General features: G+C 38.3%; 2 protein-coding genes and 1 long non-coding RNA gene across 10 annotated transcripts in view; all 3 read left to right on the top strand.

Annotated features, from left to right (window-relative positions):
* Window positions 1-7,905: 7,905 nt before the first annotated feature.
* Window positions 7,906-9,189, top strand: LOC136256505 (uncharacterized). 8 transcript variants are annotated; one of them, XR_010701520.1, is made up of 5 exons: window positions 7,906-8,007; window positions 8,072-8,129; window positions 8,198-8,553; window positions 8,597-8,758; window positions 8,811-9,189. It is a non-coding gene; the product is annotated as an uncharacterized lncRNA (long non-coding RNA). The 8 variants fall into 8 exon arrangements; XR_010701523.1 differs by having other exon boundaries at window positions 8,072-8,401; window positions 8,472-8,553; XR_010701521.1 differs by having other exon boundaries at window positions 8,072-8,401; window positions 8,451-8,553.
* Window positions 9,190-10,041: 852 nt separating this feature from the next.
* Window positions 10,042-21,845, top strand: LOC136255157 (uncharacterized). Its single transcript, XM_066047877.1, has 3 exons — window positions 10,042-10,254; window positions 19,687-21,762; window positions 21,828-21,845. Exons 1-3 carry the CDS (start codon window positions 10,123-10,125, stop codon window positions 21,843-21,845), a joined length of 2,226 nt encoding a protein of 741 aa, XP_065903949.1. The 5' UTR covers window positions 10,042-10,122.
* LOC136256021 (uncharacterized) overlaps window positions 21,700-26,340 on the top strand; it is a 54,453-nt gene continuing 49,812 nt past the window's right edge. The window contains exon 1 of the mRNA XM_066048932.1: window positions 21,700-26,326. Coding sequence (XP_065905004.1) covers window positions 21,967-26,326 — 4,360 coding nt within the window. The 5' untranslated portion in view covers window positions 21,700-21,966. The remainder of the gene's footprint in view (window positions 26,327-26,340) is intronic.

Genomic DNA, 26,340 nt, shown 5'->3' with positions numbered 1-26,340 from the left:
CAGACGAGAGGCCCGGAGGACAAGAATCAAGCACAGTTGGCTGATCAATATTAAAGTTAGTTAGTATGACATCAAGGATGTTACCCTTGATGTGAGTGGGCTTGTTGACTGACTGCTCTAGGTTCATATCAAACATCATATCACAGAAATGACAGGAAAAGTCAGACTGACCTTGGTAATTGTCCCAGTCTATGTCGTGCAAGTTGAAGTCTCCTAAGATCATTACATGATCATAACTGGACAAAGTAAACAAATAGGTCAGAAGAATGGAGTGATAAACTTGGTCAGCATCAGGTGGAATGTATAGTAAACATATGACAATTTCTTTGCTGTACAGAGAAACTAATACTGTGATGGCTTCCAGTATATTGTGACATTCTATCAGTCTTGAGGTGATGTTGTTGTCTATAGCAAGCATGACTCCTCCGCCACGAGACTGTCGATCATTTCTGTAAATGACATAACCAGTTGGCAAGATTTCGTTGTTTAAAATGTAGTCCTTAAGCCAGGTTTCAGTAATAGCTATAATCTGGAAATCAGAACTATACACATAGTGCTGAAAATTGTTCAGTTTATTAACTAGACTACGAGCATTCCAAAGACAGAAAGGTACTGTACCATGGTCAGGTAGTCCTTGACAACGGTGACCACCCTGAGCTAGTCAGGTGGAATTCATGGTTTCAGTGCCTGTATGTGAACTTTGATCTGGGGGAGAGGCACTGGCAGATCTGCCTTGGCTGTTAAGTACTGGAGAAAATGACTCAATATTTACAGCATTAGAATCCTTTTGAACCCTACCATCAATAACACTAGCAAATATCTTTCCGTTTAGAAAAATGTTACTCCCTCTGATTCTAATTGATTTCCGGTCGCAACCGTCCTGTATAAGTTGCCACCTTTCTTTCAGGAGCAGAGATTCAATTTGTCTGACTTGAAGTGGTAAGTCAGGTTTCAAGTTAATGCCTTCAGGGCATTGCTTTTTATTGGCTAACAAGTTAGAAGCATAAGCTGTAGAGTTGAGTTTCACTAAGATAGGTCTAGGATGTCTAGGACTGGAAGAGTATTTGCCAAGACGCACAGTGTGACGTATGGCACTTCCAGAAGTTCTTGAAGTGTCAATAGCAGAACAGACATCTAACACCTTACAAAAATCATGCTTTACTCTTTCTAGTTTGTCAGTACCAGATGCACACTCTTCGATACCGAAGATCACAACATTATGCTTTCGTAGATCATCGTCTGAAATGTCTTGAGAAAGATTGTTGTTTTGAGGTTGCAAAGCATTAGCAGCAGGATTTGTACTTGGAGGATGTGCTGTAGAGTTTCGGGAAGGTAAACGGGACAAAACAGAATTCAACGAGTCTTTCAATTGCTTAATTTCGGCTGCTTGGTTAGCCAAAACACAGTAGACACAAAGAAATGGCTCAGATTCATCTTAGTTGGAGATTTCGGCAAAAATACGAGCTGATAAACCCGCACAACATCTGTGCATCCAGCCTTTACACCGACCTTCACAGTATATTGCTTCTACATCCTGGCCGTTAGCTGCATGCTCGTCAATGATTTTTGAACAGATACAGCAGAAAGTGGAATTGCTACTGTTACTTGTTCCTTTAGTAGTAGTTTTCTGGACTTTGGAGCTTTTGTCCTCTCGACCAGGATTAGAGGAGAGACGCCGTTTCCTGGTTCGTTCCATTGATCTCCAATTAAAGCTCACTTATACACACGGAGACCTCCAATTCTTCTTGCTGGGATGCAGAATCGCCGGTGAACTTTTTTCTTCCAATAGTAGCCACAGTCCAAATAGCAGTTAGGTAGGATTGGGGGTAAATTTCTCAGAGATCACAGATTGACAATTAAGGAACACAATCACGTGGTTATACCTTACTATGGTGCGCCTAATTCCGGACAGTTCCTAACTCCGGACACTTCCAATGTTTGGCGTCATATCTCCAAAACTATCTACAGCATTTACTTGAAATTTTAGGTGATTAATGCTTCATATACAATGATGCTGTAATCCTATAATCAGCTTAAAAGTCCTGCTAGATTTTCTAAACGAGGTGATTATTTATTGCCGCGTGTAGCAAAATTATCAAAAATTCTTCGATAATCGCTGTTTATTCCCAAACTCAAAGAGCTATCTGTCTGATTTTCATACAGTGCAGAGGGACAAATATGCCTTACCACTGTACCAAGTTTCGTTTGCAAACAATCAGCCAAACACGTGCTATGGACGATTTTGTAAGAGCCAGTTTCATTGGAGCTGCATAAATATTTGCGTAAATACACCTAGATTTGAAATACTCATAACTCGGAAACGAAAGGTACTATGACTCTCAAAATCGAGTACCGTACGCAAGGAAATTTTGACGTCAAAAAAATTTGACGAATTCAGACTTCAGCAGATTTGACGAATAAAATGTTGACGAAAATGAAGAAATTGTAGGCAAAACTTGTACTTTTAAGGGCGTTTATAAACATTTGACGAATTTAAATTTGACGAATTAAACCGATTCGTCAAATTCGTCAAATTTTTTGGACGTCAAAATTTCCTTGCGTACGGTATGAGGTGGGAAATAGATGTACGTTTAACGTGGCGGTGTTTAAAATTCGAAATCAACTTCTGAAGTGCTGTATCAGGCGTGATAAAAAGTGTCCGGAGTTAGGAGCATGCGCGAAATTTACACATAGTTGAATATTGGAGTGCAGCTCCTCGACGGATAGAGATATTTTGATGAAATTTGCAGGACTGATGCACCATAGGATAGGCTTTATCACCATATTTTAAGGATTGAGAAACTCGCTTGCATGGCGGAGATAGAGCACCTAAAGCAAAAACTGTCCGGAGTTAGGAGCACTTACCTGCCGTCTATCTTAGTAACCAAGTCCATTCAAAGTTGATCAATGCTAGAAACACTTATTTACTGCTAAACGAAAACGAGAAGTCACCTTACTATGCTGTCTTGGGTTACAGGTTGGCTCCAGTCTTTTGTAGATTTGAGCGCCTATCACGTGAGTGCCATTTCTTATATTGAGTTGACGAAAAGTTTTCGATTGTGGGTTTGAATTTTGTTTATAGGCGAAAACCTTAAGAATTCTTGAGATCTGGAGCGTGACCTTTAGAAATTAGCACCTAACCGTGAGACCTTGAGAAGAGGCCCAAAAACTTGAGTCTAGAGTTGAGAGATCTGCGGGCCAATGACAAAGAGAAAAAAGCAGTCTGGCCACGCGAGACTAAGTAATCACCGCGATGATTTGTTTGCATGTAATTGAGCAGGATTCACAGGCTGTACCTTTTCCTGAAATTAATACTAACCACGATAACTCGATAATACCGTTTCCAAGAATTTTTGACGATACTCGTATCGTTACAGCAGAATATCGCGGTTTCACGATATAACCGAGATACCGCCCACCCCTACAATTTAGTCGAATTATCATTACCAAATTATATAAATTCCAATTCTTGCACCACCAGAGGCCATGATTACAAACTGTCCATCGCTTTCTCAAGAATTAATAATTAAAAATATGCTTTTTTTCCATCTATAGCTACCATTATTATTATTATTATTATATATTTGATTAGCAGAGCCCACCTGGGGCATAAAGCTAATTTACAGGTACAATTACAAATATGAAATTATAGTATCTGTTCAGCAAAGTTCTGAAACTATCTAATTGATCAGCATGGGGGCAATCGGTTCCATTCGGGAATGGTACGTGGAAAAAAGGAATACTTAAAACAGTCTATGGTAGGCTGGTAATGGAGGAACTTCATGTCATTTCTTGATCTGGTGGTAGTAATTGGTTATGGAGTTGGTAGATAATTTGTTGGAATTTGTAAGATATTATTGATTATTTTATAAAGTAAAATTAGACAAGTGCTCTCTCTTCGAAGTTGTAAGGTTGGCCACTTAAGTGATGACAACAATGAACTAATACTATCTTTAACATTCTTTCTCCAAGGTTGGTTCAATACAAAGCGAGCTGTTCTATGCTGAATCATTTCAAGTTTATTAATTTGATTTTGGTGGTAAGGATCCCAAATAGATGAAGCATAATCTAGTATTGGTAACACAAACTGCTTGTAGCTTAATTCTTTCAATGCTTTTGAGCAAGTGCGCAAGTCACGATTCAAAAATCCAATTAATTTCATTGCTTTGCCACATACATAGTCAACATGTGGTTGCCAAGAAAGTTTATGGTCAATGATAACTCCAAGATAGGAATGTTGTTCAACGATGTTAAGAACTTGACCTGACATTGAGTATAAGAATTCACTTTTGTGGTGGTGTTTGGACAGTTGCATAATACAGCATTATTTTATTGATGTTAAATTTCATTTTCCACTTGTCAGCCCAGGAAGAAAACCTTTGTAGATCTTCCTGGATCATTTATATAAATCAGAAACAAGGTGAGCCTAACAACTGAGCCCTGGGGGACACCTGATGTAACTTTGCATTGGGTAGAATATGAGCCTTTGACTACAACTTGCTGTGTTCTATTAGACAAAAATGAATTTATCCATTGCAGTGGCTTCCCTCTTATTCCATAGAATTGCTTTTGTACAAGCCTTGAATATGCAACCTTATCAAAGGCTTTAGAGAAATGCCAATGTCAACCTGGGTTCTATTGTTCATGAACTGGGAGAAGTCATGTATGGTGAGAAGTAACTGCGATTCACATGAGTGTTTTGTTCTGAATCCAAACTGGTTGGGACATAATATTTGTTGAGTTTCCAAGTGCTTCCATCTCTACATGGAACAGATTGCCAGCATTAAATGTAACAGCAGAGACAATTGTTTTACTGATTTAATTAATTAATTATATGTAATGCCTCGACATGCAAGTGTAAACGTACATGTAAAAGTGTGTTATGTGTGCAAATATTATTAACTGTTACTTAATCACAATGTGTGCAATCTAGTGATTGAGAGGCTAGTCAATTGCTGGAGGTATCCAGCTCGTGAGGATTGAGAATGGATGAAGACAATTAATAACTTCTCCATCCAACTTATTTTGAATTAAAAGTTTATTTCTGCGTATTTTGATTGCTTTATGTTGTGTTCCCTTTTGAAACAGTAAATTCCATCTTTCTTTTAAGAGAAGTGATTCAATATGCCGTTCTTCTTGAGACATGTCTGGTTTAACCCTGATGTATTTGGGCAACTTGCTGACTTTAGATAACAGTGATGTATCAATAGCTCTGTTGAATCTGACAAGTATTGACCAAGGTTTCTGAGATTGATCATGGTATTTACCCAGTCTTAAAATGTCTCTTATAGATAGAGGTTTTATTGTAGTACTGCTTTCAGTTTCAGTGACTATAGTGGTAACTTTATCTAAGTCATGATTAAATCACTCACGCCCTAGGTGTTCCCTTGCTACACCGTAAATTACCACATTGAATTTACGGTCTCCTTCATTGGCTGTTTGTCACCTTGGTGGTAGTAGATGGCTGGATTTGTTTGTTAAAAGTAGGTTTAAAATTGTTGGAAGTTGTCTGTGTTTCTTGCTGAAGTTGATGCTGAGAAGTAGAAGATTGAACTGGTTGATTTTCAGATGCTGTGGCTTTACTAAAGTAAGACCATCTCCTTTGATAGGTCTTCTACCATAGTCTTCAACTCCTGCAGCTGTTTATCCCGTGTGATCATTATTATTATATTATTACTGTGCAGACCTCTGAAAAGAGTATGATGCACAGATCACAAACAAACAAATAGCTTAATCAATATTATTAATTGTTGCTAGACCAGCTAGTCTTTGCTTAAATTGATCAATGTCCTTAGAGTCAATCATGTGTTGGGGTAGAGAATTCCAGAGTTTGATAGCGGAGGGAAAGAAGGAATATAGATAAGAATCAATTCTTGTCATCGGTTGTATAAATCTCTTGCTATGGCCTCTTGTACAGTATCATGTAACATTGGTACAGGTGTTAGGTAAGAATTTGCTGAGATGTCAATGAGGTGATTAGTGATCTTAAATATCATAATAGCTTTCTGCTCTTCTCTACATTCAGCAAGGGTCGGCCAGTTAAGGTTTGTTAGCATTTGTGTAACACTGGCATAATGGGAGAAGTTATTCATCACAAATCTAGCTGCTTGTCTCTGACTTCTTTCTATCATATTGATATCCTTTTTTGTGTGTACATGCTGACCAAATAATGGCTGCATAATCTAATATAGGCTTTACCATCGCTTTGTAACAATTACTTTTAATTTCAAGTGGGAAGTTATGCAAATTTCATTGCAGAAATCCTTTGGTTCTGTTAGCCTTGTTGGTAATTTGCTTTATATGTTCAGACCAAGTAAGATTGTGACTAATTAATAGTTACACCTAATGGGCAACTTCCTTAATTTCTTTGTTTTGAATAGTTTTATATTGGTTTAGAATTGGATGTTTTTTTTTGGTTATTCTGAGAAACTCACACTTTTGAGGGTTAAGTACCATTTTCCATTCATCAGCCCACTTTCCAAGAGAATCTAAATCTGTTGGCAGTCCTGCTCTGATTGAATAGTAGCATAAAGTAACACATCATCAGCATACAGTTTAATTTTGGATAATATCCCATTTGGCAAATCATTATTAAAGCACAGGAAGAGCAATGGGGCCAAGACAGTGCCCTGGGGTACACTGGAAGTTACTGTAGATGGATCACTCTGCTGACCCTCAACTATTACACGCTGGGATCTTTGTAGAACAAAATGTTGTATCCAGTCCAGTAATTTTCCTCGGATACCATAATGATAAAGTTTGTGGAACAAATGCTGGCGGAATACTTTGTCGAATGCCTTAGATCAGGCGGCAATGGGGTCAGTAATAGGGATCTTCACTTTCTTGTAGTATTTTGAATAGAGCTTGAGATAGTCCAGCACATTGCCAGTGAATCCGAGGGGTCCGCAACTCTCTTGAAATCTCGACAACTTCTTTGAAATCTTGATGAAATCTGAAATCTCAGGTTATTTTAAAATCTGAAATCTAAGAAAATGTTGTTAATTTCTGTACATTTCCGGTTATTTTCTGTATACGTTAATTTTAGGTTGGTTACGCGCCCGCAGCCGGCTAAAAGTGGTTTGAGGGCGTGCGCTGTGTCCTTTCCAATGCCACACATATATTTGATCAACTCGAGTAATGAACCAGCTTTAGTTTACATAATAATAAGCTGTTTAGATCGGTTTATTATGCATATACGAAAGTTGGCTTTTGTATTAAATATTTGGTTCATCGAAGAGGATGTGCCCTAGTCTGGCACAGCTGCCCTTCACAAACAGGAAGGGTCTGGAGCATAGGCGATTCTAAGGGGGGGCCAGGGGGGGCCAAGGCCCCCCCTGTTAGAAAATAACTTTTAAAAAATCTTGGGGAAAAGTTGCTGTATAGATTGGCATTGTTATTTTTAGCATTTTTCATGTTTTTAGAACAAATTTTAGGCTGTTTTCAAGCCTTTAAATTGCAAAAATCCTGCAGCTTCTGGGGGTTGCACCCCCAGACCCCCCTGAAAATTCTACTTTATACTATAGCCAAACAACAATAGTTATGCTGTTCCCTACTGGCCCCCCCCTGTAGGTCAGGTCTAGAATCGCCACTGGTCTGGAGACTCTAGCATAGTGTACTTGTGCGAATAGAATGTAATTAGTGGGAGAGATGTGGTTTTCCGCAATTAGATTGCACCATTATCATTACTCATTGCGATATTCATATCCATGAAACGCTCAAAAAAACTCACCACTTCTAACTTACAAGACTACTTATTATGATTATTGATTATTATTATTACTGAGCAGTCAACCCTGCTGGTGTGCTCAGATTTGCCCAAATACATGCACAATAATGATTGTAGTCCGGTTCTAAAAATGTCAGCATCTGCAACTTCAATAAGATCTACTGGTATAGATTTCCAATCATTAATTGTTTTTGAAAAATAACTATTTTGGTGTGCTGTGGTAGATACATGTGGTAAGATGTAGTGCAGTGGATGGTACTGTCTCGTGGATTGTGATGTTGGTAGGTAGTATGGAGGAATTGTAAGTGATATCTGTTGGTAAAAAACTTTGTGTAATGTTTGTAGTCGAGATAATTTGCGGCGAGTCTGGGGAGTTGGCCATGATAGCTGATCTAACACTGAGGTGACAGAACTAAGTCTACCATAATCATTCATTACCCAATGTGCTGCTCTTCGTTGTACTTTTTCTAGCTCTGCAATATCTCCAGTTTGGTGAGGGTCTCAGACATCAGATGCATATTCTAGTTGAGGCCTGGCCATTGCTAGATAAGCAGATTCTTTAACTTGTTTTGAGCATTTGTTTAAATTGCGTTTCAGAAAATTAAGTGTTTTAGATGCTTTAATACTAGAAATGTGTGGTGATCAAGATAGTGATGTATTAAGGATTACTCCCAAGTAAGTATGTTGATCAGATAGATTTAAGATGTGGTTATTGAGGGTATAGACGTGATTGAATGGTGTCAAGGATCTTGTACAACATATGACAGTACATTTACTAACATTGAATCTAAGTTTCCAGGTGTTTGCCATTCTGATAACCTATTCAGGTATGTTGGCGTCTTCTGCACTGTTAATAACTCTGTAAAGTAGGCAATCATCAGCAAACAAGCGGAGTGGTGAGTTGATATCTTTCGTAATGTCATTAATGTACAACAGAAACATTAATGGTCCGAGCACTGTGCCTTGTGGTACTCCAGAAAGCACTGGTACTGGACTCGAGGATTCACTATCTAACACAACACACTGGGAGCGGTGAGTAAGCCAAGTTTGGATCCAATTATAACTATTACCATTAATTCCATAGAATCTTAATTTAGTCAGTAGTCGCTGGTGTGGCACTGTGTCAAATGCTTTGGAAAAGTCTAATAGGATGATGTCTATTTGTGGTGATCTAAAGCAAAGGATAAATCTTCAGTTAGTGTGATGAGTTGAGTTACACATGAATGGTTTGCTCTGAATCCATGCTGATTTTCAATTAGTATGTTGTTCTGATTTAGGTGGCTCATGATAGAGTGATATATGATAGCTATGCTCCATGACTTTAGCACAAATGGAGGTTAATGAAATAGGACGATAATTAGCAATATGACTACGACTACCCTTTTATGTACTGGACATATAATTATTAGCTATTAGCCACTTATCGTACTCTTTGTACTTTTTTTAATATGCCATCCTTATTCCTTCACGATAAGTCGAGCGATAAGTTGCCGGCTCTAATTGGACAAGACTCGTGACAAGCAAAACAGAAGCCATAGTTCCCCGCCTATCAAGTGAGCCAAAACGGATATCCACGTCACTAAATGAGCAGGCAAGCGATTTGATTGGACGCACCAGTTTTCGGTAAGTTCGCACAGGTACACAGTGCTAGAGTCCCCAGACCCTTCCTGTTTGCGAAGGGGCGGCCGCGCCGGACTAGGTGTGTCCCGCCCCTGAAAAGTCTAGTAGGAGAGTACAGTGAGGTTGCCTTTGTTTTGCAGAAGTATTTCGAGAAGATTTTGGTTTTGAATTGTATAGCAAGAAAATTCAACCATTTCTACTTTAGTAGCTATAGCAAGTAGGCGTGGTTCGTATCCGATAAAACTTTTAAAATTAAATTAAAACGGATTTTTTCATAATTACGTCACAACGCAAAAATAACGAAAAAATGTAGGGGCCGAGTGGGGTACTTTGTACAGAAGGGATAATGTTTCGAGATGTTCCACGTGAAGAAAGCACGAGAAAACTCTGGTGAGGCTTATTAACTATCTGCTCTTGTATTTCCGATCCACGACAACGCTAAAAAATCGATCCATAGGGATGTGAAGATGTTTTGTACCTGCTATCAGTCAAAATTTTAATCGCCTAGTGTGTTGTTTTGAAGAGTTATTTGCTCTGATAGGGCCTATCATGTATAATAAAGTTGATAGCAATAGGCGCCCGCTTCTCTGCAAACTTTTGGGGTTGCTGGACGTAGCATACGTGACCCTGAAAATACGGAAGTATACAGGAAATATACCGAACTTTAACAATTTCAGATTTCAAAATCAGAGATTTCAAAGAGGGCTGTACGAGATTTGGAGTTGAGGACCCCTCACTATATGACGATATAGCTAGGCGATAGCTTAACGCGACTGATGGAAATGTCGACTAGCAGAAAAGTGGTGTTGGTGATGGTTTTTCATTGTGTTATACTGAGGGCTGTTCTTTCCAGCCATTTTCGTGGAGCAGTCATAATGGCAAGACCCAGGTTGGACGGATACAGAAAGGTGATTCATGTGCTGTGTAGCTAACTTACAATTCGTGAGGAGGAGCATGCCTCTTTTACCCCCCTGGTAAGGCCACACCAAGTCAAACCTTAGTTTCTGGTCACCCGCCCGCATGGTAAACCTGGAACCCTAGTTTATGAGGACTATTATTAATATTACAGGTGCTTAAGTGCACGTGACCCAGCAAGACACTTATTTTTTACTGCAAAAGATCGATATACTCTAATAGAGCAGTCAGGGATTCCAATAGAGCAGTCACACTACTCTTAACTCTAATATTAGGTATATATGCCACACTAATAAAATGTTTCTAACTATAGCTAGTTTTGTCCTTGATTATATAGCTGTTCAGATTATAACTGTTACTAATGCTTCTGTAACCAAAGTAATTTCAGTAGCATTAACTACTAGTCCATGCAGATGGGCCATAGCTTTAACTTTATAATTCAAATGTAGTCCTCTAATGATTAGTCTAGTAACTTCAAATTCCTTATCACTGAACACTACAGGGGTATGGAAAGCCGGCAACATTTGGTGAGCTTAAACTTAAACTTTTCCATAACTAAAATTAGATTGGTAAGTAGAAACCCTTATAGTTTAAACATTCCCAGATGATCACTAAAAAACACTAGTCTGGAGCACTCAATGACTCAAAACTTTGACAGTTACTTTTTTCAAGGTTACTGAATAGAAGGCTGGAAACACATAGCTAGTGGGCTAAGACTTCACATTTGAATGAAGAATTTCTGATGTGAAAATAGAAGTTAAATTTCATTTTGGATCATGATCATTTGAACAACTTAGCTATAAGTCATAGTAATACTTTCCTGACATAGCTAATGAGACATTTATTTCACTTGGAAAGCATAAGTATAGCTACATGAGTAAAACATTTCCAATAGTATATTCTAAATAAATAAATAAATAAATATACTTAAATGCTATACATCAGTGTATAGCTAGCCATGATCCATCAACAACTTTCCTAGTGCATTTTTTGCCGAAGCACAACTACTTATGTTGTTGGTTAAGTTTGACTAAAAACAAAATCAACATGAATTTGCTAAATTGAGCAAACAATAATACCATACAGTATGTTGTCACAGTAGAGTCTATAGTCCTGAAGTCCTGATCATCCGCCCGCCCGCATCCATTTGTAGGCTTGGGAGTGACCAGAAACTAAGGTATGACTTGGAGTGGCCTAATGTCTGCCTCTGGTGGTCTGGCTCATGAAGCTTCTGTTTTTTTATCAACACTTGGCTCGTCAACTTTCAATTAAGTGGGGCGATGATTACTCTGTTGTCATGGGGTGGTTAAGGTGCTGTCTATCTTTCTCTCTCTTGCGGTCCTCCATACAATGCATCCGCGGAGCCCGCTCATCCATCGGTCGCTATGTTAAGACTCCCCCAATTGTGGAGCTGATTCGGGCAGAGTCTCAGTTTGTCGTGGACTAAGAAAGTCCCGGTTTGTCCAGCACATGCCATTTATGGGCTGGGGGTGGTAGGCAAGGGCAGTCCATCAAGCCCGGGAAAAAAAACAAAAAAACTTAAACTACAATACCGTATAGCCTAAACATTTCGAGGGGCAAATATTTCGAGGTTGAGCAATGTTGCTAAAAATAAAATTTTTGCGGATTTACAAACACTCTCAAAATGTATTAGACTATATGGAGGTCTAAATAGAAATTTTCACTGATAACACCCAAAACTGCGAAATCAGCGAAAATTTCCCCCATCGAAGTATTTAGGCTACACGGTACACATAGCTAGCTGAACTAGCAGGTGCTGTTTGAAGCGGATAGTTTTCAAGGCAATGGCGCAGTAATATAAACACAAATTATATTCGTATTCTATGGTTAAAATAATGGTAATTACCACAATAATTTTGTTAGCTTAATTGACTTGATGTGTCAAAGCTAATTATGTGATGAATATCATACAAAGTCATACTAGCTATTTGAAAAAAAATTAGACGACTACTTGCTAAAATGAGACACACTTTAATGCCTTGGCTAGCATCTTGAAATGAGACCATCAAATTAGTCAAAAGTAGGGATAAAAAGTGTGTCTTGTTTTAGCAAGTAGTTATTATTATATTTATTACTATGTAAACTCAATTAGAGTACAAACACACAGATATTAGTTATAATTACATCAAAGGCGTAGGAACAGTTTTCAGAGTGGGGGGGGGGGGGGGGGGGGGCAAAGGTAGCCATAACCAATCAACCATAAACTGATTAATACCCATGCAGACACACAGGGTCCAGCTCCTCTGTACCCAGTTCATATGTGCGTTTATATAAAGGTGCTGTGGGGTGTGTTATCACTAGCTAATAGCCCTACACCTATACTACATAGCTATATCTCTTCACTCCCTATCCTGCCGCTATGCTCCTCTACACCTACTGCATGTGCTCGATGCATGTATATATCACGTGAGGAATCACGGTCACGTGAAGGTCTTTTCTTTAGGCGAGCTTTACGTACTTCACACTGCAAGGATTACAACATTAATAGTGGTTATCCGCAAAGTGAAACATCGTTACCTTTAAGGAACTACAAGCTGGGATGTCTGCTCTAGCAGGTGTTCCCAAACTGAGTGAAGATCACGTGAATACCACACTGCGTTCACAGTTGGCCACTTTGAGTTTCAACATCCTTGTTTGTTTCTCTTGATAAATCTTCACCACAAAGTCTTAATAATTTCTGGTTTAATCGTCGGTAATCAACAACTCCCTTACACTCACGCACTACAGTGTGACTGCCCTCTTAGACTTAGATCTGTTACCACCAGAGTTAAACTTTCCCACATCATATAATGCCACGGATATGACACTCTTTCTACTGTTTAAACTTCTCACTGCATGGGATCCAGAAAATATTTGAACAACAGATATCATGTGCAAGCATAACAGAAATAAAATTACAGGCGCTTTTGTGTTATTTAATCATACAATGAATGGCTTGACAGTTGTGGTGGACTGGTGATGCCACACCCCAGAGCGCTTTTGCATGATGATTGTATGGCTTCTTGTATGGAGGTATGTATTTCTGTGTGTACATATAACTTTGACTGATTGGCTACTAGTACTTGCCCCAAAAAGTGGGGAGCCAAAACATGCTTTTGAAAATAGTGTAGGGGCCCGGTCCCCCCGGTTCCGATGCCTATGGTACATCATTAAATAATCAGACAATTGCTCTTTAAAATGTTTAAGGATGATGTAGTTACTAAATGTTTGGGCAGATTGTTCCAAAGTAGTTGTCTAATCTTGTTTCCTTACTTTTTATTGCTGGATTGTTTCTCATTTCAGCTGTAACATTTTTGATTTTTGAGCTTGTTTCCTTGCATGTATATTACCCTACTTCCTTTTAAATTTTTTCAATACCTAGTTTGTTTACTTTTTATGTCTAGCTAGCTAGCTAGCTATATTATATTTTGTTTTCCATATAGTATAAATATCACTTGAAGCAGCTATCTTTTACCTTTTGTACGTAATAAGCACCTCATTTTGTCTTTTAAAGCTATTACAGCAACTGTTAAAGGCTTCAGCTGCATTTCTAATGGCCTAAATGTTGATGATTTAATAGTAAACATGGCTGGAGAGTTCACCATTAAGAGTGGAACCCTTGCTTTTAGAAGTCTGGACCCCGAGGTGGATCCGCCCCTCAAAGGCGTTAATAAATAAATGGATAAATTAGCTAGTTACCTTGCAAAAAAAGCTAAACTGGTAAGACTATAAAACGACTACCCAAATGCTAGAGACAATTCCTTGGGTACTACACCCATTCACCTTCGTCTTATGCACACGTACTTACAGTTTGTTAAAATCACGTCTTTGGGTTGTGAGGTGCCGCAGCTATTAATTATCCTTCGAGAAGAAGAACCGAATGAATGATGAAAGCAAACAGCATGGTGCAGTGGACAGAATGTAATCGGAACAAAAAATTTGTGAATCCGCTGTCATTACCTTGGCTGTCTGAAATTTCTGGAGCATACACCTAGCGCAACGGGTCTTAAAGTAGGCAGGCAGGCAGGCAGAGTGAATTTCGAAAATTTTAAAACTCACTGTACATTGAAACATTCGACTTTTTGCTTTGTTTAACCAAGTTTTTTTGGGTAAAACTTATTGCAAGGCTGTTTTTTAAAGTGCGAAAAATTATGAAGTCATATGATTACCAATCCCTACTTACTAAGTACTACCATACTTAATGATAAAACTTTTTGTTATGAACTCCTGATATCACATGTTATCCATTCATTGTGCACATAGTAGCAATTACACAATTCCATAAATTTTACAAAATATTTAGCCACCTGTTGGTGACTGAAGCTTGGGTTCTTAGCTTTGCTCTCTTCTGAAGTCTTGGACACTGCATCAATCTGACGTTTACGAGTCTTCGAAGCCCAAAACTTTGCAGAATTCTCTCAAGGCTTTATATGAGGTTTTAACTTCTCAACTTGTCACACAAAACATCCACAGTCAATTAATTGTCCTAAAAGCAGTACCACATTAATAAACAACTGATAGCAAATTATACATCACTCTTAGTATACATGTGTGTTCATAATATATCTATTTGCAGTATATCTAAACATTTTGAGGAGGGGGTAGGGGTTAATATTACAGATTATCAGTGCCTACGACAAATTTTCATATGGATGGCTCTATATGTGTTCTTCATCAAGTAAAAACATAAACTTTGAAATTAGTAAGTTTCCCTTGAACAATTCAGACATTAATACCATACCTGTTTCACTGCCCATACAAAAGTCTCAATAGTAGCAGTGAAATTTATCCCGTATTTCACTGACAGCAGTGAAAAAGTTGTAATTGCAATTTCATTGGCTAGAATTTATGTTAACAATGTAGCGCCAATTAGTGTTGACGCGTGTTTAGTACATAGTGACAAATTGTGTACATAGCAACGCTAATGCACAGCATGCATAGCTATATGCAGCTATATGCAGCGAGTATGGTAATAGCATGGGTGGCAGTGAAATTTGGGATAAATACCACTCTTGTTGTATTGGAAATGGTAAATTTCCATAATGGTAAATTTCCAATACAACACTCGTGGTATTTATCCCAAATTTCACTGCTACCCATGCTATTACTAGTACATATATGATACGTACAGGTTATCTAATAACACATAATGCAATATCACATTATGCTTAATAATACACAATTACTGTAATTCAGTAAACTTTTATAGTGCATAAATTTTCATGTGAACATACAATGTTGGAAACGACACAATTTTTTGTACCACAATATAAAATATGCACGTCTGCCTTGTTCTAACTATCAAGTTCACCTCCTGGTGGAGACTTAATAATTGGGATCAAATACATTACATTGCCTATTATATTCTCCAACATTGTGAAATGGAAATACAATTGCAATACTTCTATCAGCACAGCATTATGCACATACAATTAAATACTTCCTATATAAGCACATGAACTTATAAATACAATTAATTGTGTTGCCTTGAATTATGGCTGGTCCAATTTGATTGCCTGGTCATATTTATTTGCTGGGGGTATAGAGCCTTACAGTCACAAAAGAAATATCATATAACAGGATAATTTCGAAGGGTAGAGCAGCTGTTAAATTATATTTCAAAAGATTTAATTTTCCAATGTTTTACCGTCATGCGTAACATCACTAAAAATAATTTTGTAAGAGTACATTAGATTAAGTGAAGACAGCAACCATGAGTAAATAGTACATTTGAAGTTGAGAGTCAATAGATGTTATTATATTTATAAAGAAATGTAGACCACTCCACTAGGACAAAGTTGGTTTTGCCAAGGAAAAGCAAATAGCTAGTCCTCATGATTGATTTGCTGTAGGAGTAGCTGTTACAGTGTTATTAAAAAAAGTGAAGTTGTGACCAGGTGCAGAAGAGATTTTGTCTATTTATTCTTTACCTGGGATAATAAGATGTGAAGTTTTCTGGTAGTAGACAGTATCTGTCCAACTTGGCAAAGGCAGCTTTATATTCAAATAGTTAAATTTTTGTAGAAGCTGTGCTCTTCAAATATTTCGAAAATTAAACTCCTTCAAAAATAACCTGTTATACGGTAAACGCTGGGTTTTGAATAAACACCAGGTCTCAAATGAACACTAGTGCAGTAACAATTCTATGCAGTGTTTAGAAGCAAGAAAGTGAAGAACATTTATCAAGTTTCTTTTTACCAAGTTTCTGTTTTGTCCAATAGCATCATGCGATAGTCAGTGGAACAGCATAACTACTAGTCTTTCGGGACAAGGAAAAACAGCCACTGCATCATACAGTATAGCAGTACTGGGTTTGTATCTTCCCACAAAAAATTGACTTTACAATTACCTTTGTGATGCCTTGGAAGTGTTGGTTTGGTGCAGTTAAGTCAAAAAGTTCCTTCACTACAACCTGAAATACTTTTTATAAGTTGCGATGAAATTAGATTTTATTATTCTGTGGAATTTTCTCCTGACTGGCTGACTTACTAATGTATTCACACAAGTGCTATTCAATAATACGTAAGATTACAGGCTTGATCTCTTAACTGTTAGGCTTTACTTCAGCCAGACAAATGCCTTATAGCATACCTCTGTATGTACACTGCACACATCATGCATTTATCCTTGTCCTCACTCTGGCTTAGTATCACAATTCTCTTTATTGATGGTACTGCAAAGGTGTCAGTTGGCCGTTTTGGATTCTGAATCCCAAAATAGATACAAGGTGTATATTTTGGGATTCATTGAATCTAAAATTGAAGGGTCAGTAGAAAAAGGGGACATGTGCCATTTTAGATTTTCCATTTTCTAATAATTAGAATAGCTACATGAATAATGTTGTCACTAAGGAAACAACAGAATTTGAAAGTTCATGGCAGTCTCAAATTAATTTTTAGCAAATATCACAATAATCAATTATGTCCCTAAATTATGTTTAATGCCCACTATGTGGTCACCTAAATTTTCAGATGGCACTTGTCCCCTTTTGCCGCTGGCCCCTTCAATTATATTCAATTCTTGAATAGTGATTTGGTTTTCCATACATTTAGTTCCAATAGTAGGAGTGCAATTAATTCCAAATTGCACTGGTAGTTTCTGTAATTGCACTAATACTGTCACTCCGACAGTATGGTGTGATTCTGTTGCCATAGTGATAGGTTCCCATAGCATAGCAATAATATGGTTGCTTAGCTATGGTTGTTAGGTAACCATTGCTAAGGTAAAGTAATTTTGCACCATAGTAATGGTTGCTAGTGCAGAAGGGTGGTCACTATGTGATTAGTAGGCAATCACACACATTTTCATGCAATTATGGAATAATTGTACTCGTAACAGCCAAAATTGCACTCAAATGTGTGTGATTACCTATACATAATTAACCCGGCAAATTGTATTCAATTCTTGAATGTAATACTAGTATTTTAAAAATTGCTAATTTGAAAATGAAGTAGGGATATATGCAATAAAAAGTAGTGAAACAAGAGATGAATGATTACAGCATAGCTTGGTGGGAAAGTCCCTACTTTGGCATTGAACAAAATTATAGCTAATGTGCCAATGTAGGAACTTTCCACTGAGCTATGCTGTAATACTATCATTCATTTCTTGTTTCACTACTTTTTATTGCATAGATCCCTACTTCATTTTCAAATTAGTAATTTTTAAAATACTAGTTTGTTTAGTTTTTTTGTTGTAGCTCAGCTAGTTATAGTGCCACTTGTAACTGTTCTATTAGAATATCATGCATGACTGTTGTATTAGAGTGACTGTTCTATTAGAGTATCTTTAGTCAACAAAGAGGTGTGCAGCTAGCTAGACACCGTTGTTTGCTGTTAAGCTAGATTGTTAAGAGGTGTGGTCTCTGCACTCGTATTGCCATTGGTCCACCTAGATCTTTATTTTGATGGGTGTGGTCATGAATCTATCGCGAATGGGATCCCAATTGTGAAGTTGCAGCTATCTAGCTAGTATGCCTCTTATAGTAATGCCAGGACTGAAGTGCTTCTGAAATCCAGCTCTGAAATAATTCTGTGGCATTTAAATATGCTGCTAGTGTTGATATGGAAAATTAATGCCTTGATATGGTTTCGTTGGATGAAGAAGACAAGCATCTTGATTGAAGATAAAAGAAATGACAAGGAGCAGAGAGCCTACACTTGTCAGAACCCCAAAAGGCACATCCCATTGGTGAGTTTATTATTGTGGTGTAAAATGGTGGCTGTGCGCTGCTTTGTTTGGCCACTAGGTTTGTGACTGTGGTCAGTGAGTGAGTGAAGTGAGTGAGTGAGTGTGTATGTGAGTGAGTGAAGTGAGTGAGTGAGTGAGTGAGTGAGTGTGTGTGAGTGAGTGAGTGAAGTGAGTGAGTGAAGTGAGTGAGTGGGTGGGTGGGTGGGTGGGTGGGTGGGTGGGTGGGTGGGTGAGTGAGTGAGTGAGGGAGGGAGGGAGTGAGTGAGTGAGGCAGACCAAATTTCAAGATTTGGCAATTTAAAAAAAAAATTCTATATCCGGTCACCGGTAAGTGTTTTCTTGTTTTTAATGCTGTACTTCATGTTAGATGGACTAATATTATTTCATAAAGGTTATTTTTGTGGTGTAAGATGTCTCTAGGATGATTTTTGAAGGCGGCATTTTAGGCGGCACGCATCATTTTCAGAGGGATCCCTACTTAAGCAGTACTACTGTACTATTTCATAATTTGCCTTTCAGTAGGCCGACATTTAGTCTTATAGTATAAATTGCTAACTATTTTTAACATTTCTCTAAATAAAAAATATTCCAACAATAAGGCCACCCAGGCCCATCACGAACAAATGTGACTGGATTTTGGAGAAACGATCCAAATCGCACATTAGAAGTTTCGAGATAAACAGTTTTAAAGAATTCAAGCCAGCATAACTCTCCAAGGATAGCAAGCATGCATATGAAATTTACACTAGTTTTCTGTGTAGAGCTGTAATCGGCAGAACATACTGTAGTCAAAACTAAGTGAACGAGCATATTTTGTGATACAGTGGAACCCCTCTTTTAAAAGACACCCCTGAACTGAAGACAGCCTCTCAATAAAGGACACATGTCTAGGTCCCAAATCAACAGTACCAGTGCTTTATGAACCCCTGAATAAAGGACACCTCTTCATGAAGGGCAAAAGTAATGGTGTCCGTCTTAGAGGGGTTCCACTGTACAATTAGAAAATAATGTCTTGTACTCTTCTTTCTTGTGATGTGGTGTTATAAAAGTTCACTAATGTTGAATTATGCTACAAAAGTAAGCCAACTAACAAGTATATGAAAAAGGTACCAGCAAGTTTATGAAATATTATAACAGAAAGCAAACAAAGGTGATACATACTGTACCTGTATATACAGTATGCATATTGTGTGTAGTTGATAATGACATTCCATGTGATAAAATTTTGCTTACAGATGGAGCTTTCTTATCATGTTTCATGGCGAAGAGATTCTACAGCTGGTAGTTTTTGTGATGCTAATAAAATCAGGACTGGTAGTTATTTACCTGGTGAAGGTAGCCTTACGTGTCAGTATGGATGCTATGGCATCATCACCCCAATGTCATACATTTGTACTGACTACAGTACTGAAGAGAACTGGTCATTTGGTGAACGTCGTTTAACTGACTCATTTGGACCATTTTTAGGGGACACTATTACAATAGGTTATGTAGGATGTTGCTGGGTTGCACCATTTAATAGCAGTTGGAACATATTGACAACATTTTCTCTGACTACAAGAAGTGATACTGGTCAAATAAATTCATCACCACGAGCCATGACTTCTCCTGTTCTGCGTTTACAGGAAGGATGTAACCACACTATTCCTCTAGCAGTTAGTGATCCAGATGATGACATCATTAGGTGTAGGTGGGCTGTGGGTAGGGAGTGTGGGGGAATTTGTGATGCATTTCCTGGAGCAGAGCTTGATAAGGATCAATGCATTATAAGTTACAATGCTAATATGGGTACAGGATATAAAGTGGCTGCAGTCATGATAGAAGATTTTATCCCAGGTTCACGCCAACCTCTTAGTAGGGTTGCCATCCAGTTTTTAATACTTGTTGTTCCTTCTACCAGGCTATGTTCTCAACAACCAGAATTTATTCATCCAACTACTCAACTGGAATCTTGTGTTTTACTCACACCAAGTGCAACTTTCACAACTCAGTTGGTAGCTGACAGTGGTGGTACAAGTGTTTCTATTATAGAAATTCAAACTGTATCACCACGTGGAACCAGAAAAGGAGACCTGTTAAATATACCAGGCACTAATCATTATTATGTGAATATCACTTGGATACCTGAGACTAGCCAACTTAATGAAACACATCCATTTTGCTTTGCAGCAATCAACTCAGTAGGCCTGTCTAGTGAGCAACTGTGTATACAGCTAATGGCTGGCTATCATCCTCCTGTTCCAATTTCAGAAACTGCTATCCCTAATCAACAACTAGTCCATCCATCTAAAACCACTTGGTACATTAAATTTGACAAGGAGGTGCAACGTCCTACAAAGATGGCTTTTATCATCTTTCATGATATGAATTTGGAAAGGATGGTGTACAAAATTGATGCTTCATTCTCACTTGAGGTAGCCTTCAACCATTCAACATTGGTATCAATTATGCCAAGATATAAGTTTAGGGAAAGATCTAGCTTTTACATAACATTCGAAAGAGGAATAGTTAAAGGTCTTCGGGGGTGCGGACCTCTTAATGAGCAAGTTACAAATAAAACATTTTGGACCTTTAGAACTTTGGATGTTACTCCAGCAGTAATAAGATTACTTGTAAAGCCTCGAGTAACTAGTGGCAACATAACTGTAACATGGGAGAGTAATAAAATTGTAACATGGGAATGTAGTCTTGTAGTAAATTCCACAACATCTTCAGTCAATTGTTCAGGAGCTAACTGGAGAGGATATAATCTCAGTGAGGGTAGGTATGAATTAATGATCACTGCAACTGATGATGCTGGGAATATGGCAACATTAGTACACACATTTAATATTGATCTGACACCACCTACTGTTACTATAGTACAAAAACCAAACCCATTGTCCAGTGATATTAGACCACTGATAAGGCTAACATGTAATGAGGCTTGTTCTTTTAAATGTCAACTGTACAATGGTTCAAAGGAGAATGCAATTTCTGTGCCATGTAATGGTGGAAGACTTTTTACACCTATCTTACAAAACAATGCCAGCTACATGTTGTCTGTGGTTGCCATGGATACTGTTGGTAATAAAGGTCAGCCTGTAAGCTATCAGTGGGAAACAGATTTTGTCAAGCCACAAATTTTTGGCATAAGTAACACAAGTGTCCCTTGTAGTAATATCAGTCCAGACCATACAGGCAGACCACAAGCAACTGATGACAGGTCAGTGATTTCTTCATTGACATACTATGATACAAACATTGACTGCTCAATTAGAAGGACATGGGTAGCTAGAGATGAGGCTGGTAACACAGTTAATCTTGTACAGGTGATAAGACGTGAATACTCTCCATCACTATCATTTTTGCCACGTTTTTCATACCCCTGTGAAAGTGCATCAAGCACAGTTGAAGTACCGACAAGTACTGCTATTGCAAACAATCCATGTAGGCTTCCTTTAAGGCTTACATTTGAAGACTCCATTGATGAACATAAGTGTCCAAGTGAATTTGTGCGTAATTGGACACTTAATATGTGTAAGACAAATGCATCTTATTTACAAGACATAGTTTTGTATGATGTTTGTCCACTTTATGCTTGTGGTAGAAATGAAAGTTCTCCTAGAGGGTTTTGTGTACTTGGAGAATGTGAGTGTACTAGACCATGGTATGGTGATGACTGCAGTCAGCTGATTTATGTACCAATAGCTGGGCAAGTGAATGACTCCGTAATGCAAGAAGCTGAACAATACTCAGTTATGTTAACAATATCTCAAGGCTCTCCTCCTTTAACATGGAGTTTGGTCTCTGGACCACCTCAGCTAAGGGTAGACCCATTAACCGGGTTAATTAGCTGGAACAGAGCACAAGCTGGTAATCACACTGTTACTGTGCAAGTTGAAAATCAAGTTGGACGAGCACAGTTCACATGGGAACTGCAAGTAATCCCAGGATACACTGCAATTTTAAATCCTATTTCTCCTAAACTTTATCCTCATTCACAACAAATTGTATTCATTGGAAGAGTAGAATATGTAGAAAACAATTCAACTCAAAATTTTCTTGCAGGCTTTGTGCCAGTTGATATTGACATTATCAGCAATGGAGTTACTAGAACAATACGGACATTCACTAATACAGATGGCAACTTTACAGTGACATTTTATCCTGCAGTTTTAGAATATGGTTCGTACCAAGCTGGAGCAAGACATCCAAGTCAGTTATTAGCTCTCCCTCAAGCACAATGGGGATTTCAAGGGCTGAAAGCTACTCCAAGTGCAGTATCATTGACTGGAGAGGCAGTCAGTAATTTTGAAGAGGTCTTTTATAATGCAACTTTTGTACATAATGATGGACCAGGAACATTGAGTGAATTAACTGCTATTTCATCATTAGCTAGTTCAGAACTTTTCAGTGTACAGTTAATACTACCATCCAATGTTATACTACAACCAGGTGATAAAGTGTCAGTAGATATCAAACTTTCAACATCAGGGCCAGTGAGTGGGGTTTTTTTCATTACTATACAAACCATTCCAGGAACATCATTGCAAATAAGGGTGAACTTCCAAATTGCACCAATCCTTCCTAGCTTTGTGATTAAGCCATCTTCAGTCAATATTAGAGTACTTCGAGGTAGATCGCAAGTGCTGGAGTTTAACATAACCAATACCGGTAGAATTACTGCTAATACTACTCGAGCATTACTACCAAACAATGGATTTATTTCATTTATTAGCTTTGGCAATCAACCAAACATCACAGCTGGCTTAAACTTACAAAGAGGGCAAAGTGCCATTCTGTCTGTATTAATCCAAATTCCTACTAACCAGCAACTTGGTGACATCTCTACCTCAATAGCTATAATAAGTGCTCAGCTGTCAACATCAGTCCCCTTTAGAATAACTGTATCTTCCAATGTGTTGATGAATTTGACAGTTATTGTGGAGGATGAGTTCACATATTTTGCATCTGGTGGACCATTAGTCAATGATGCAGCTATTACACTGATCAACTACCAACGTGGTATTAGGATCACACTAACAACTGAGGCTGGCAATGGTACAGTGACATTTACCAACATTCATGAAGATCGTTATGAGATGTTTGTAGAAGCATCTGATCACCTATCGATTCGTCAGGTCATAGTCACATCAGTGGATGATGAAGTGATGACAGTGTTTATGCAGAGACAAACAGTGATGTACACATGGAGCGTGACTCCTGTTACATTTGAAGACAACTATGTTCTCACTGTTGAAGCAGATTTTGTAACACATGTACCCATACCAATAGTGACAGTAACTCCAGAGGAAATAGACCTCGAACTATTTGAACTAGGTTTCTACAGTGCTTTACAAATAAACATCACCAACCAAGGTCTTATCAGAGCAAATGATAGTCAGTTACAGTTTCCAGATGGTCATCCATTTCTGGAGTTTACCTCGGATACAACTGAGCTGGGTTATATAGAACCTCTCTCATCTACTATTGTAACCATTAATGTATCACGTAGAAGCATTCAGAAGCGTATATTACCAGCAGCTGCAGTGGCAGGAGCTGTATTAAGAGTGGGAGCAGGTTTAGCAGCTAGGACAGCTGGAGCAACAGCAAGAGCAGCAGTGGCAGCAGCAAGGAGTGTAATACGAAGAACAGCGAGAAATGCAGCAACCTCAACAAGAGTTCAGTGGATTACCTATGCTATCCAGGTAGCATACAACTATGTGTGTGGCGGCTTAATAACACGAACAACTCCAATAGTGTTGAAGAAGCTGGTGCTTATTGAGTCACCAGTGCCTCAACCAGTTATAGCACAAATTGGTTGTGGTGGCTGTGGCATAGGAAGATCAATTGGTGGGCCTACATTTAGCTTCAATGGATTTTCAGCTAGGACTCCAGCTTTTTGTGACCCATGTATTTCAGCCATGGTTGCTTGTGCTCCAGCTCCTAGCCTTCCACTTATTGGGTGTATACCATTGTACTTAGGTGGGTCACGTCCTTGGAAATCAACTCTAGATACAATCAATTGGATTAATTGTGTAATAGGTAGTATTTGGACACATTGGCTAACTTGTGGGCTCAATGTTGCTGAAATGTGTCTAGGTGTTGACATTGTTAAAAAACGACAAAGTGTGGGTAGAAGTGTAAACGAGTTAGTCGAAGCCATATATCCTGTTGTTCAAAGTATGAACCTTGCTATTGAAGTGCTTGGAGATGAGACTTGGTTGTATGTTGGAGATCCCTTATGGGTATCAAATGCTTTACAACCAACCTTGGATGACAGCAGTGAAGCAGGTGTACTGATATCTACTACAGAACTCTCTACTATCCTGGCTGGACCTCCTCCTAATAGAACAACAACAGAAATGGTTCAAAGATTAGTGGAACGACTAAACAATACATTACATGGTTGGAATAGTGGTCAGTTAGAACCAATAGAAGGAGCAAACATGGCATCATTTAGTGCTGTAGATGAACTGAATAATTACATAAACACCTACAATGATATAGCTATTGACAAGGGGTTCTCATCATATATAGAGGCTTACAATTTTGCTAGTAGTGAAATTAATCAACTAGAGAGTTGGGAAGAGGAAGAAGGTGTGTGTGCTGTAGTTAGGATTCGTATTGAACAAGAATTGGCAGTGACTAGGACTGCATTCCTAGCTAGATTAGAAATTGAGAATATGGAGGCTGCTCCACTTCAAGATGGGCTGTTGGACTTTGTAATAACTAACTCTGGCATTGGAGAACAAGCCACTCACTTGTTTGCTATTGGTAATGGAAGTTTGTCTGGTTCACTGACTGATGGTGATGGAGGGTGGACACTACCTAGCGAAGCATCAGGAAGTGTAGAGTGGCTCATAATACCATTTTCTGAAGCTGCTCCAGAATCTGATCGATCTTATGCAGTTGGTGGCACTCTAAGGTATTCTTTAAATGGTGAGGATATCACAATTCCTCTAGTTCCAACAGTTATCACTGTTACACCTGACCCTTCTCTACTAGTTCACTACTTTTGGGAAAGATTTGTAGTTGGAGATGATCCATTCACTGATGAGGTGGAAAATTCTGTGCCATTCACTCTTGGAGTTGCTGTGAAAAATGCAGGTCACGGAGTAGCCAGTAGTCTTCAGATCACTTCAGGACAACCAGAAATAATTGAGAATGAGAGAGGACTGTTAATAAGTTTCATGATAATTGGTGCAATGATCGGCAATGGAAGTATTGAGCCATCTTTAACAGTGATGTTTGGAGATGTCCCTCCAGACACAACCAAAGTAGCAAGATGGCAGATAATATCAAGTTTACAAGGAGAGTTTAGGAATTACTCTGCTACATTTGAGAACATCAATCCACTTGGTGATCCAAACCTCTCAATTCTTGATGAATTGGAAATTCATGAACTGATCAGAAATGTAAGAATATACAATTCACCAGAAGATGACGGAGTACTAGATTTCCTTGTTAATGAATTAGATGACCTTCCAGCATTCCCTGATGCTTTGTACAGTAGTAAAACACTTGAACGTTACAATGTTAGTGGTGGTACCATATTGTCTGTGAGTAGTATAACAGCAACAATACTGGAGGTGAGGACATTCACTAACACCACAGGATGGGTCTACTATAGATATGAGGATACACAAGGGATTTTCAAATCAACTGCTTTGACTGTGAATGGCTCAAAACAAATTAATAACCATACTACTTCTATGCCACCTGAAAACTGTTGGATATCAAGCGGGGTCAAGAGTTTAAACAGTGACACTAAAACATTTCATTTGCACATTTTTGACACTATTACATCAATTGGTGAAGTTGTTTTTATGATGAATTTGTGTGGATCAAATTGTCATGGAACTGAAATGACCTTTGTAAAAGTTCCAACAGGTAATTCCATTTAG

The sequence above is a fragment of the Dysidea avara genome, chromosome 5 (assembly GCF_963678975.1).
Source record: "Dysidea avara chromosome 5, odDysAvar1.4, whole genome shotgun sequence".
In the NCBI taxonomy this organism is placed as follows: Eukaryota; Metazoa; Porifera; class Demospongiae; order Dictyoceratida; family Dysideidae; genus Dysidea; species Dysidea avara.
Note: the sequence above shows the minus strand (reverse complement) of the source record. Positions and strands in the feature narration are given on the sequence as shown.

Coding starts and splice junctions, on each gene's coding strand:
- LOC136255157 (XM_066047877.1), top strand. CDS start 10,123: ATGGAAATGTCGACTAGCAGAAAAGTGGTGTTGGTGATGGTTTTTCAT. Junction 10,255..19,686: donor GGTTGGACGGATACAGAAAG/GTGATTCATGTG, acceptor TTTTGCTTACAG/ATGGAGCTTTCTTATCATGT.